The sequence below is a fragment of the Salvia hispanica genome, unplaced genomic scaffold (genome assembly GCF_023119035.1).
Source record: "Salvia hispanica cultivar TCC Black 2014 unplaced genomic scaffold, UniMelb_Shisp_WGS_1.0 HiC_scaffold_1162, whole genome shotgun sequence".
NCBI lineage: Eukaryota > Viridiplantae > Streptophyta > Magnoliopsida > Lamiales > Lamiaceae > Salvia > Salvia hispanica.
The window spans coordinates 1-14,914 of record NW_025951430.1 but is presented as its reverse complement, the minus strand read 5'-3'; the positions used below and the strand labels follow the sequence as shown (position 1 = coordinate 14,914).

The window sequence follows — 14,914 nt, the reverse complement described above, 5'->3', positions numbered from 1 at the left end:
ATATTAGCATTTGTGTGTGTATAAGGAAAAAGCCAAGTCTTGGAATATCCAGATTCCAAAAGCCAACATAAATCAAAGCTTCTCAAACACAATATTGTATGTACTCTTTCCAACTTCTCTTCCTCTCTTGTACTTTACTAATTTGCATTAATACTTATGTCGTTTCGAAAGTCTCATTTTTAGGGGCGTAAAGTTAAGGTATGCATGATACTAGTAGCTAATTATATTATGTCAAAGTCACCAATGTATAATTTTAATAAACTTATTTTGTCTTAGCTTCAATTGTTTTTTGCATATGGCAGATTTACGGGAGCATTTTACAAGGAGGGCTGTAAATTTATAATCAGGATCAACCGATCAAGTAATATAGATTATAGACAGAAGACAGCTTATTGAATGCATAGATGTGAGAAAAGGAGCAGAAATTAAAGGATGGAAATAAGGCATTACAAGAAAGCTTGATAGAGATAATTTGATTGAATTAACAGAGAGATATATACAGAGTCTGGAACACGTCTAGCTATGCCGTAAACAATCTGATACATGAAGTGGGTAAGTGGTATAACGGCCATGAATCGGACAAACAGCTCCAAAGCATTATGCAGCACACTCCATGTCATCTATCCAGCCGAGAATCATTCAATCACAATAGACTGAGCTGGAGCTAAGATAGTATGTGGATCTTCCTCAGAATGAACTTCTCGACAAACTTTTTCTTCAACAAGTCATGCATTTGCTTCATCCAATAATCAGGAATTTGAAATAGATGAAACCAAAGATAAAGCCAAATTAAGATGTATCTGAATTTTAATCCCATGCTCTTACTATGTTAACGATGAAGAATGTCCTCGGATGGAAAACTAGGATCTTGAGACAACCATACATCACCTTCTCTACTCATCTCCTGCTTAAGAGAACCACCACGCTTTGCAAGTTCGAGATTGGCATCTCAGGTGATCCTTTAATTGAGAACTCACACACAACACCATCAACTTCAACCATGCTGGAGCCAGGAACAGTCTTCCTCACATTCAGTCCTTTCATCATTGATCTAATCCTTTTCTGATCATCAAATCTACCGGCCTCACAGTATAAATCACACAAAATGATGTAGTAAGCATGGTTCTGAGGCTCCAACTCAATCAAGAGCATTGCTACTTTTTTGCCTAGGCGAACGTTTCCATGGAGTTGACAAGCTCCAAGTAGAGCACCCCAAACAAAAGCATCTGGCCTCATTGGCATGCTGTTTATAACATCTTGTGCCTCAGTGAAAAGCCCGGCTCGACCAAGTATGTCAATCATGCAAGCGTAGTGCTCAACTTGCCTCTATGTGGTAAGCGCTTCATTGAATCAAAGCACTGACGGCCTTTCTGTACAAGGCCGGAGTGAGCACAGGCAGACAACAAACCAACGAATGTCACAGCGTTTGGCCTCACTCCAGCTGCTACCATCTCTTCGAATACCTCAAAAGCCTCTTCTCCATAGCCGTTAAGCGCTAGAACTGAAATCATGGCCGTCCATGCTAAGAAATCCTTTCCACGCATCCCGTTGAATACCTCCAGTGCTCTGTTCACATAACCACATTTCCCATACATGTCTACCAAGGCTGTCCCAATCACCATATCACATTCAATCCCACTTCTCTCCAAGTAACTATGCACCCACTTTCCGTGATCAATGGCGCCAAGAGAAGCACACGCCGAGAGTGCACTTGCCACAGTTATTTTATCCGGGCGGACCACATTTTCCGAGTTCTGCATTTCATGAAAAACGTCTAAAGCCTCCTTCGCCCGCCCGCCTTGAGCCAAACCCGTGATGACCGAGTTCCAAGTGATGATGTTTTCCTCTCCTCCATTCCCTTGAACAACTCCAAAGCCGAATCAACCTCCCCATTCCTCAAACACCCAACGATCATCGAATTCCACGAAACCACATCTCTATTAGGCATTCCATCGAACACCTTCCTCGCATCCTCCAAACCTCCACACTCCGAGTAGGTATTTATCAGAGCATTCTGCACGTAGACATCCCCTTCATACCCAAACTTGACAATGTGCACGTGCACAGCTCCGGCCCGTGGGGCCGTCAAATCTTTTCGAGCATTCCTTTAGCAGAAAGGGCAGTGTTATGCAATCAGGCACCACACCGCTGGCCATCATCTCTTTATACAAAGCTAAGCACTCACGCGATGTGGGTTCCTTTATGTTCGTAGCATTGGCTCTGATCATCGCGTTGTATATGTAAAGACTCGGTTTTTCGAAGAAATTGAAAAGCTTGTTGGCGTATTGGAGGGAGTGGGAGGCTGTGCAGAGGTAGAAGAAGAGGCGAGAGATGAGGAAAGATCGATCATCTGTGGATAAATGTGGCGATGCTATGATATGTGAATGGATTTGATTGAGGTGTCTGAAGTTCTTGCAACAGTGGATTAGGCGCGCGATGTAATTCTTGACTTGGCTTTCAATCATTTGCGGCGATTTGGAGAATGAGAAATGTAGTGATAAAAATAAAATTGAAATTTACTCAGCCTTGTGCCTCAAATTCATAAAGTTTGGATTTGTTTTTTTTTGCAATATGTGGACATGAGTTGAATGACGTCGTTTGTCGACTCTTTATGAAAAACAAACTGTTGAAAACCCTCAATAATACAATATATATACTTCATCACGAGATAATTGCAAAAAAATCCCAACATTCCTAGTTTTTCCAAATGCTTTTCTAAGGAGTATAAGACAATTAAAATTTAACCAAAGTCATACTTCTATTATTAAACGTCAGCTTTGACACTGAATTTTAAAAAATTTAATGAAAGTGAATAAAAAAAAACTAATAACTACTTTTATATACTCCTCCGTTCCATAGTAGAGGTATTTACTTTCCAGATGGAGATTAAGAAAAATGTACATTGAGAGTGAGTAGTTAAGTAAAAGGAGAATAAAATGGAAAATGAAAAAGGTGAGAAGAAGAGAGTAAAAAAAGTAAGAGAGAGTAAAGTAGTAACTTTTTGGCAAAAAGGGAAAAAATAGGTGCTCTGAAAGAACCTGTCTACTTCAATTAGAGAGAAGCAATTTTAATTACACCTTATTCATTCATTCATTCATAATTAAAAGCTTTTGGAGGGATAAATTAAAGAAAAGGATTCAAAATCCCCTATATTGTCTTCATAGGAAATAACAGAAGAGGCTGCTGCTTTATTTACATGATACTAGTATGAATTTCAAGTTCTGGCTAGGTGATAAATTATCCCAATCACCAGATTATGGAAGACGGGACATAAATCAAAACAATCCCAAAGCCAGGGGTCACAAAACTATGGTTAAACGTAGATCGAAGTTAGAGAAAACCCTTGACACCCGGCCGGCCTGCACCTCTCTGTATATTGAAAGGGCTTCCTCCATGACTTTGGCCTCGGAAAGTAGTTTAGCTCTCTTCTTCCCGGAAGGATGAGTAGCAAGATAATCATGAGCGCTGAAGAACCTCCCACTTGTTGCAACTTGTCGTACACCTGGGGAGCTACTGAGGATCGTACCCTGCAGAAGCACTTAAAAGCACTCCGATGTAATCTGCTTCCAACTCCATCCTGTCAGATCATAACCAAATATTCTATAAAACTTTTCAAAGGAAAATTGAGCAATGACAAGATTTGCAGAATGAAAATGCAATCATGTGCGGTACAAGGAAAACAGATTATCAATCAAACATGATTTTTCTTGCATCGAGCAAAGTGATCCAATCTCGGACAATATTTCATATAAATCTTGCAGTAACACAGATAATTGGTTAGTTCTCAAAACTTGAAATTGAAAGGTAAAAGATGTTAGCAGAATGAATGAAACTAATGTTACAACATCACTACTGAACCATCGATGATGCATTTTTCACTGCACAATTTAAATCTCAAGCAGCCGACATTATACCCTAAGTCGAAAAGGGAATCAAAATGTTCCTACATGAATCTATCTCTTGTCTGCAAACAGCTCCATTAATGGCAAATGCACAAATGAATCAATTTTTAGAGTTCTAATGATATTTGAGTTCCATCTTCTGCGTTTCATGCGGGGAGAGTACAATAGTAGTATAGTGAAAGATCATTCGGTGAAAAGAGTTTTGCTGTAGATAGGAAGAAATGGCGCCACCAAAGAAAGCTTGCCAGCTATGAGTTCTCAACCACTTTAGCTACTCTGTTTTCGATCTAATGCTTGCTAAACTAGCTTCCAAGGTTTATGTTGAAGCATCTACAGGTTCTGTAATCAGGCTCAGCTGCTCTGTTTTTCTATCTAATGCTGCTAAGTGAATTGACAAAAGCAACCTAACAGTGAGGGATTGTGATTTTGGCCGTGACTATTATAACTGTGATTATTATTTGTCTAATCGACACAGTGAACACGGTGGTCCTAGTTATACAGAGCTTCTACTACGATTATTGGTAATTATCGCAGGTGGTGAAAAGCACAGCCTAAAGAATCAGAGCAAGAGGTTTGATTCCAATTTTATTTTCTACATTCATTAATCAATAAACTGAGTTGAGAATCAGTGAAAAATAGGTTGATGAAGAGCTGAAGAAAGCTCTAAGACCAACACCACAAACTGATTCCTCCATTCCAATACCCAATAGCTCCACCAGCAATTTAGCACCACATGTAGAGAATCCTATCAGCTATCACTACACGTGAGGCCAGAAATAATTTTCACTACTAGGCCTAACGGATTGCAGAATCGAACATACTTCTTACATAAAACTCACAAAACAGAGACGAACAATGTTGTATAAAAACACGATTTGGCAGATAGACTACTTAGCTAATGAATCAATAGAGTAAACAAGAACATGAGCATCAAACACACACAAATTGATCATAGCAATGACTAAGTAACACACAATACCTCCGGGAAAAAGGAAGCCTTAGGAAGAGATTCGACATTGTGTTGACAACATCAGGCATGAAAAACTGGTAAAGAATCAACTGCATGATTGTGAGCCACACGTTTTTGAGATATTCTCCGCAGCATGCCTCGCAACAACGTGAGCAACCTGATGAGCAAACAACACAAACAAATATCTTCAATAAACCCGAGTAAACAAAGAACCAAGCCACCTATCGCATAAAGTCCAACCCCTTGAGCAAATAACACAAACAAACACCGAGTAAACAAAGAGGCAAGCCACAGAATGCATAAATTCCAAGCCCACCCCACCTCATGCCCAATGATTGTTGCGATTTCAGCATCCGCTCGAAAATGATTGAGCAAACCAGTGAAGACAACAATCTTCCCACCAGGCAAACAGAGAGCATTCACAGTAGGATCATTAACAAGGATAACCTCCCATTTGAATCCCTCCAAATGTGAAGTTTGAGACTTTGCCCCAACTTCTTGACCCTTTTTCCTACTTTGCTGAACCCATCCATCATCAAGAATCTCATCCTCCTTGCGCCACTTATCCTCAGCAATCCACCTATCCTCATCAGCACCGAATGCTCCCACGGCCTCCTCCGGTTTATGAGCATTCTGAGGAGGCTCTAGGCTTTCAGACGAGTAGCCAAGGTCAGTCCAGACCTGCTCCTTCCTCAGCCCCTTCTGCACAGCCTCAACTATGTCCTGAGCTATCTTTTGAACCCTAATACTCTCAGGGTGAAGAGGGGCACGATTTTCCCCTTGTATTGTGATATAACAGTCTTGAAATTGGACTCGCCTAATTGTTTCTCGAGAGAACTCGAGAGAAGCACGAAATGGGTTCTCTTTGTGTAGGGCACGGTTTCCAAATTCCCAAAATAGACAGTGATTACAACACCAGAACCTACCAAAACCATCGAGAACAGAATTCTCGGATTCTGACTCCACCGTTTGTATCCCCTGGGTTTGAAGTGGTGGACTTTGTTTCGGTCCACGTAGTAGAACCTCTTTGCCCCATCAATCAAAGGGCTTTTCCGTTGGTTCTGTGCAAGTGAGTGCCTCAAACTCAAAATTGGTTGAGAAATTCTTGGCGCGGAGCTGGAAGAGAGGGAAGGGGATTCATGGAGGGGGATTCTGGGTGCGGAGGTGTGGCGACGAAAAGCATCGGAAATGAATCTTGTCGATCTTCTGTACCATCCCATTATGTCGAATTTGCTTGAAATTGGGGAATTTGAGGTAAGATTGTAGTAATGTATAGAAACAAGAATGAAGGGAGAGAAGCAAAGGGCAAGAAGAGATTCAAGCAGTGATGAAAATCTCGAACGCTCGAGATGATGTTCGAAGCTTCGGTTGCAAGGAAGCTTTTTTTAAGCCTTTGGGCTTTGGGTTTATTCTCTTTTTTCTTACTATTAATTTTGACTTATTGCATTTCAATATAAAAGACAACGACATTACACAATCGATAATGATTGTTGGGGAATCTAACTACAAAATTGTTCATCAAATGTTTCAATTAAATACAAAATGTTATAAATTAACAAATACTCCTTCCGTCCAATAATTTGAATCACTTTAACCTGATCTGGTTTAAAAATTATAATAAAAAGTGGGTAAAAAAGTTATAGAATGTGATCTATCTTTATATATTAGCTTTTATAATAAACGCTGAGTAGGAATGAGTTAGTAATGGATGATCCACTACCAAAAATGGTAAAAATGAAATAAGACAAATTATGTGACAGACAAATGAAAACTGGACGAAAAGTTTGATTAGTGTTACGAATTACTCCCTCCGTTCCATAGTAATGGAGTAAAACTTTTAAGACCGATTAAGAAAAATTGTGTTAGGTGAGTTGAGTAAAGAGAGAATAAAGTGGAAAATGAAAAAGGGAGAGAAATGAAGAGAGAAAAAGTAAGAGAAAGTAAAGTAGGTTGAAAAAAGTGTTGACTTTTACTAAAAAGGAAACGACTCTATTACTATGGAACGGATGAAATGGTAAATGCATCTTGTAGCAAAAGGTGATGCGGGCACCCTACCGCCACACCCTTCCTGACTGGCTTGTGAGGGTTCAATCGTAGCACATGACCTGTTGAGAGAGGCTTCAACCCATTATCTGACAGAGTCCATCTCCAGGCCTCACACTTGTGCCAGAGATGGAAGCTCCACACGCAGAGATGGGATTCGAACCCATCCTGAGCAATATCTGCTCCCAACCAATCAAGCTAAGCCTCTAGGCGTAAATGATCTATTACTACGAACTGGAGAGTAGTACATTTCATCTAAAAATCACTAACACTATTGTTTTTTCTTATTTTTCTCCAAAATTGTTCGCTAAATAATACCTTATGCATTGCCATATGGACATTTAATTAAACAATCAATTCACATTTAACATTCGGCTAATATTTGTAGCTAATATTAGAGTCGAAAGAATGAAAAATAAGAAAAAGTAACGATGTTAGTAATTTTTATGTAGTACTAATTTACAACACTAATCAAACATTTTATATAATATTTATTAACTTAAAACATTTTGTACTTAATTGAAACATTAGTAAAACATTTTGCACATAAATTGTAATTAATTGAAACATTAGTAAAACATTTTGCATATAAATTGTAATTACCACTGATTGATGTTGTGACTTCTGAGTATTAAGAAAGGAATTAGGAAGTAGCGTGAAAAATATATTTTGATTATGACTTCTGAGTATTAAGAAAGGAAATAGGAAGTAGCGTGAAAAATATATTTTGATTAAATAGTTTCGAGTCGAGAACCTATAAAATGAAAAACTTGCATACGATACAGAGAAAAGGAAAATTTGATAGAACAAATTTGTAAAACTACTACAAAACAAAAATGATATACTCAATCATTGTCAGCACCAAAATTTGATGCACCTTTGCATCTGTTAGTTCCCTTCTCACCATCTACTGTTTCTATTGCCACCACCTCTAGAAAATGATCCTCTTCCACCACCACCAGAAAACCTGCCACCTCCTCTCCTCCCCGAGAAACCACCACGGCCACCACCGCCACCACCAAATCTTCCTCTTAACGGGGCTCTTCTTGCAAATCTGGCAATAATGTCACCACTTGCAAGCTCACACCGGGCGCATTCCCTGCCCTGCAAGCCCATCAATAGTAAGAAAATGTAAGATTTTAGGATTACAAAGAGATTGCATGTCAATGAGTATCCAGATTTCAAACACAAACTAACCTGCAAGGAATGTATCGAGATCTTCGGTAGCTACATCGAATACAGCACCCTTCCCGCCTGCAGTCAATGAAAGACCCTGAATAGATTCAACCTTATCTTCAGGTACAAACCTCCTCAGCGTTCCATAAACATACCTGACAAGAGATTACACAGTCAGCAAAAGAAAAAAACCTCCTCAGCGAAAAAAAAAATGAAATATTTTTCAATCACGTACGAAGGTGAGAAAATGGGCCTTCCACACTCGAGCATTACAGTAACATGGTTCTCCAATGAGGTGAGAAGTGATCGACTCTTGATTTCGGTATAACCCTGTAAAACAAAGATACATTTATCTTGTCAGGTTTACCAAACTAAAATCTGTTTAATAGAAGTACAAGGAGTGGAGACTTACGGCAGCATTGGCCAAAGCTTTAGCAAGAAGGTCTGTTGGGGTTAAATCAGAAGAGTTGAGTAGTTCTTCGGCAGCAGCTTTGAATATTGGAATCACACTGAGAAAAATTTACAGTTACAAACATGGGAGCTATAGTACTACTGTTTAGATAACTCCAGGGCATAAGGGAAATACCTATCAGAAATCTCGTTGATTTTTTCAGCAGCTTCAACACCAGCTGATTTAGCTATATCAGATGGCTGTGGAGCACTTATACGTTCAATTTCACACCTGATTCTCTTTCTATTCTGGCAAAATTAGACTTCCTAGGATCATAAAGCATCACAGCGACACCACTTTTCCCTGGAAAAGACATTAAAATGATCAATAACACTTCAGCAACCCATAGTATGAATCAAAATTTACCAACATACCAGCTCTTCCTGTTCTGCCAGACCGATGAATGTATGCCTCTACATCACGAGGAGGCTCACACTAAATACAAAGAAGTATTCTCATTTAGGTGTCATGCAATGAACAGCACATCAGCCGAACAAAAAAAACATGCTGATTAAACAGACCTGAATAATTAACTGGACATCATCAATGTCTAATCCTCGGCTGCTACATCTGTAGCCACAAGCGTAGAAAATTTGCCTGATCTGAACGCTTTAAGAGTTACCTGCAAACAAAAAGAGGCATTAATAAAAACGACACCCGTACAAAATATGTGAAGGTCTTTTAGTAATTCATTAAGACTCCATGGTAAGAATTGACCTCAGAGAAACATTGTTCTATGGCGACATTAAAAGCATCAACAGAGAGAATAATACTGATATAATAAAACCAAAGATTGATTTACTCATAACATCAAACCTAATTTGTTCATTTTCTCCATAGCTCAAAGAAATGAACAAAAGAACAAAATGAGCATTGGAATTTTAAGTAATTTATATAATAATGACATCAGTAACAAGTTTTGAGGTATTAGAATCAAAATAAATGTATAAAACAAAACAAATAATGTTGACATGGACTAAATAAGTCAATGCTCATGAGTGGTACTCACAAAAGGTATTTAGCATAACATTCCTCATAATTATAATATAACCAAAGAGTTCCTTACCTCACGGGTAGACTGTTGTATGTCACCATGCAATGCGCGTGCTCCGGAAGCACACCAGATAGTGTGGAAACAGAATCCTTTGTCTCTGAAAATAATAGTGCGTCCTCCACTGGATTTGAAAAGAGTAAGCTTGAGTTTGATAAGACATTAGCAAAAAGGGAAAAAGTAACAAATAAAGAATAATTTAGGGAAAGGATAAAGAAAAAACACAAACCTGCCATAACAGCTAATGATATCAGGAATGAGCTGAGCTCTGGCAGATGCAGTGCAGGGAAGGACAAAATGCCTTACATTGGTGCTGGCTTTCATTTTCTCATTACCAACAAGGTCAACAGTTTTCTTGTCTGGTTTTAAAAATTTGGAAGATATCTGACATCACAAACAGAGTACTATTATTTAGAGAACAAAATTGACAGTCTACAACCAAATTCTAGCTTGAGTAGACAGCATAGTTAAACTATATACATACTTGCTTGACCCAGGACGGTAAAGTAGCACTAAAAAGAAGCGTTTGAACCTTTGCTAGAATCCTCTACCTTGCCTTCATAAATGAATATTAGAAAACTTAGTTTAATCGGCCAATTTGCATTACTAACAAATACAAATAAGGATAAGATCACACCAAATTGTGTTATGTTCATACCAAGAATGAGTTCAACATCATCAACAAAACCCATCCTCAGCATTTCATCAGCTTCATCAAGCACTCGGAACTTTAAGGATCGAAAGTCAATATTTCCGCTCTCTAGGTGATCCTGTCAGATAAGTTTTGTTAACACAATAATAAGTATTTGTTCTAAGCGAATAAAACAAATAGTGAATTAAAAGGATAACAGCAGACACCACACCTTAATGCGACCAGGAGTGCCAACAACAATGTCAACACCTCTTTTCAATTGATTCAGCTGCAGTCCATAAGAAGACCCCCATACAGGACACAGCAACTCAACCCTAGAGCTCCGCCATAAACTTCAAAGTCGGCAGCCACCTAGAACACAAATAAAACATGGTATACAACAAAAATTAAAATAAAAAACATTGAGAAAGATATAACTAATGTCTTAAAGAGAACAGGAACACAGCTGTACAAGAACTAAAAACATGGTATACAACCAGCTGGTTGAGTCCCCTGCGGCCAACTCCCTGTGGGCAAGAGAACAAGAACACTTGGTGCCTTTCCATATCCAGTCTTCCTTGATTCTTTAGCAGGACCATTTGTCAATGATTCTAATATAGGCAACACAAAGGCCAACGTTTTCCCTGATAGTGATTTCAAACTCAAAATTAGATATGTAAAATGAAGCGGTTGACCTAACAGAACATGGAAAAGTAAAAAGGGCTGCACTATAACCAAAAGGATGGTTAGAAGCCTCATGGTGCGCAACAATCTGAAAAATGTGGTTACAATTCCAACAACTTAACATAGCTACCATACATCTTTGACAGCAGTGACTAGCATATTTTGGCAATAACTTTGGACTATTGTGTCATTAACTATTAAAGTTAAAAACTTTGGCAAAATAGTAACTGGAAAGAGTACATGAAATTCCATCTAAACGTGAATAGAGCTAAAAGAGTCGTTCGATACTTCATCTTATAAAAAAGGCCTTGGTGCCAAATTGGGAGAGATAAATTATGCTGCAGAGATTATCTAACAACCTACGTTACCTAAGGTAAAATTCAGGAAAAGCATTAGCACAATAATAACAAAAATAGTACTAGTAATTAAAGGGGGAAAAGGTCGAGAACCCCAACCTGACCAGTGGGCCCTTCCAACCAAATCGGAACCATCAAGAATGGTATTAAACGTCATTGCCTGAATCTGGAACAGCGCCTCAATTCCCTTGACCTTCAAAGCCTCCCTAAGCGGCGCCGAAATTCGGAAATTGGATACAGCATTAGGGTTCTCCTCTTTTCCGTCCTCCCCCACAAATTTCATCTTCTTCTTCTTCTTCTTCACCTCGGAGGTGTTTTCACTCCTCCCTTCCTCATTGTCGTCGATTTCCAAAGCCTTCCGCTTCTTTTCCTTTTACTAATTTTGACAGGGCTGTCGGAATTAGAATCGTCGAGGTCAGTCAATTTGGCCTTTTTGCTCGACTTCTTCTCCTTTTGAGCTTTTTCTCAGCTGAATTGTTGTCCTCCACCTCCATCTCCGCAACTCCGGAGTGCTTCTTGATCTTCTTCTTGTCGGCGGATTGAGCTTCGGCGATAGCAACGGAAGGCATCTCGATGAATTGATAGATAATGAGTATATGTAGTGATTAGGAAAATGTGAGGCTTTGTGCTGTTTTGCTCTGCTGCCGCAACAAGAGTTGAAGGCAGTTGGAAGCAGGGAACAGCGGAGAGGAAAGAGGGATTTAGGGGTTAGGGTTTACAGATTTATAGGTTTTCGAATTTTGATCAACGATTGGATTTGCATACCAATTTAAATGTCAGCCGTCGGATTTGGGCAACAATTAGTGGTTCTCACTCAGGGTTAAAAGAATTACTCCTCCGTCCACCAAAATTGTCCGATTTGACGCATGAGTTTTTAGAAATGTAATTGAAAGTGATAAAAAGTCGAAGGATTGTGGCCCTACTTTTATATATTAGTTTTATAATAAATGTGAATAGAATGAGTTAATGGAATTAGAGTCATTATATAAAAATGGTAAAAGTGAAATGGAATAAATTTTCATAAATCTAGTGAGTATTATTTATAATTTCTATATTTTCTAAATTGGGATATTGGTTATAAAAATTACTCATAAACTTACCTGCCGAGCCCCTTTCTCCTTGGCCCACGGAGGCCTGCAAAGGCAATGTTTCTTGGCCCATATTGACCGAACCACGTGAGCACTCGCCCAATGTCAGTATACGTCATAATATAGTTAGCAAGAAGTATGGAGACTAAATACCCATGGGAGTATTTCTTTTTTGATCAGTCCTGCTACTGGAAGTCATTCTTTTTTAGTTAAAAATAAAACATTTACTTATTTTATTTTTCCTTTTATTTTATTTTTTTTTCTTACTTTATTCTCTCTTCTAATTTATTTAACCACTAAACACAATTTTCTTAAATCACGTCAAAGAAACGCCTCAAGAGCGGACAAATGGAGCATGTAATAAGCTTGTTTTTGTATTTAAGAAGCTGTCCCCTAATATCTCTATATTTCATCCATCTTTCGGTATCCCTTAATCACTCTCTTCCCCTCTGTCTTATTATTCATGATATAATATTGTGATATTAGACTCTCAAACACTTCATGTTCTAAATATATGATTTTATTATCTAACTACTCATAACACATGTGGTTACATAACTCAGAATATCAAATACATATTCCACATAATACTGTATGTTTTAAATATGAATGCTAATATATTACTAGTAAATTTGTCCAGATATTAATGGCATTGGAAAACTGCAAAATATGAGTCCCTCTGTGTTGGAAAATGGAGAAAACGGAAAAGTCTTTGTATCACTCTCTTTTCTCTTTTCTCTCGATATCACTCTTTTTCTCTTTCTATGTTCTATTTTTCTTGTTCTAAAATCGATTTTATTCTTCTAAGTCTCTTATTTTTAATGTTGAAAATTTGGGATTTATTCCCAAATCTTCATATGTCAAGGTATTAATCGTATTGGAAATATATGAAAGCAGTGGTGGAGCCACGGAGAGCAAGGGGATTGAGTGTACCCCAAAATATTCAATGATAATGTATTTAGATATAGACATTAGCAATACACATATTTGATCCGGCGGTAAAATTCTCAACGTGGGCAGCAAAGGCCCGTGTTCAAGTTATTCAACGGCGGTTTTTTTATGTTTTATATGCAATTTCAAATCTTGTGCTTTAGTACTCTTTTCTGTTTATTCATTTTGTATATCTTCATAGTTCTTTATCATTTATCAAATATTCTGAATTGGATACGAATATTGTTTTTTGTTTGTTTAAATCTTTATGCATATTTTTGTTTATTCATTTTGTATATCTTCATAGTTCTTTATCATTTATCAAATATTCGAATTGGATACTCGAATATTGTTTTTTGTTTGTTTAAATCTTTTATACATATTTCATCTTTTATATTTCTTAAAATCTTGTGCTTTAGTACCTTTTTCTCGTTTATTCATTATGTATATCTTCATATTTCTTTATCGCTTATCAAATATTATGAATATGAATTGGATACGAAAATTATTTTTTTGTTTGTTTAAATCTTTTATACATATTTCATCTGGTGTACTATGGTGCCACCATAGATAGGATAACACCATACCACCAATATAGTCCGATAGATCTCATTTATGGACGCCTAGGATTAAGTTTCGTGAAAAACACGGTTTCAGCTCATCAGATAGATATTGCAAACCGTGAACCGCAATATTGTTGTGGGAAGACTCGCAATATTCAATGAACAAGATCGAAACCGGGAACGTAAAATTAGAAATTTCTTATTTTACCCTCCGTGTTTTTTCACGTGGCGCATGACAAGCATACCGATTTTCAGATCCAATAGCCTAAAATGGTGGTATAGTGTTACAAGAAAGAGGATTGTCATCTTAATACATCCTTATTTCATCTTTTATATTTCTTAAATAGTCTTATACGCATTCAAAAATAGAAACACATTTCATGCATAGATCTTATGTATTTTTATATATTAAATCTTTTGTTTTTTAAAAGAATTGGAATGCATATAAAACATACACAATTGCACTCACACATATATTTAATCTTTTCTATTTTTTTCAAATCTTTTAAAGCATTTTTTGATATCTTCAACATTTTAGTTTTTTTAAAAATTCCAATGTATTTAATCATATATTGTTTCATCATAATATATATTTCCTCGGTCTCACTAACTTATTATACTCATATTTTATTATAAACCTAATATATGAAAATAGACTCATATTTGATTAATTTTTTCAACTCATTTTCCTTTATATTTCTTAAAATGTGTGCCGAAACTGAAGTGGACAATTATTGTCGCAGCATTTTTTAAAATCTATGCCAAACTCAAGTGGACATATAAAATTATAAAGGAGGAGGGTGGATGGATGAGCTTTAGGAAATGCCCATCTTCGGATCTCGCCTAGTTTCTTGGAACCAACCACGCCTTTACCATCTCCCATTTCAACCCCAATTCTATTTACTTCACCCACCATAAACAACGTCATCATCAACATCAACCAGATGCCGGAATATACCATTGCGGCGACCATACTCTCAAATTGCTACTATCCCTTGCATCCCCCAATACTACTAATGCTGTCCCTGCACCCATTTGGTTTAATCTAGTATTTTTTTAATGTTTCTGC

General features: G+C 37.5%; 1 protein-coding gene and 3 pseudogenes across 1 annotated transcript; all 4 read right to left on the bottom strand.

The window, feature by feature from the left end:
* Window positions 1-897: 897 nt before the first annotated feature.
* LOC125198008 lies at window positions 898-2,545 on the bottom strand (annotated as a pseudogene).
* Window positions 2,546-3,168: 623 nt separating this feature from the next.
* On the bottom strand, window positions 3,169-6,275 carry LOC125198005 (annotated as a pseudogene).
* A 592-nt stretch (window positions 6,276-6,867) lies between these two features.
* LOC125198004 lies at window positions 6,868-8,031 on the bottom strand. Its single transcript, XM_048096477.1, has 2 exons — window positions 7,827-8,031; window positions 6,868-7,094 (listed from the first exon to the last, which is right to left on the bottom strand). Exons 1-2 carry the CDS (start codon window positions 8,029-8,031, stop codon window positions 6,868-6,870), a joined length of 432 nt encoding a protein of 143 aa, XP_047952434.1.
* Window positions 8,032-8,092: 61 nt separating this feature from the next.
* LOC125198006 lies at window positions 8,093-11,971 on the bottom strand (annotated as a pseudogene).
* Window positions 11,972-14,914: the final 2,943 nt, after the last annotated feature.

Bases quoted from the DNA above. Each gene is read 5' to 3' on its own strand.
- LOC125198004 (XM_048096477.1), bottom strand. From the start codon at position 8,031: ATGGGCTTGCAGGGCAGGGAATGCGCCCGGTGTGAGCTTGCAAGTGGT. The intron at 7,095-7,826 runs GTAGATGGTGAG...GGTTGGGAGCAG, and splicing joins AGGTGGTGGCAATAGAAACA to ATATTGCTCAGGATGGGTTC.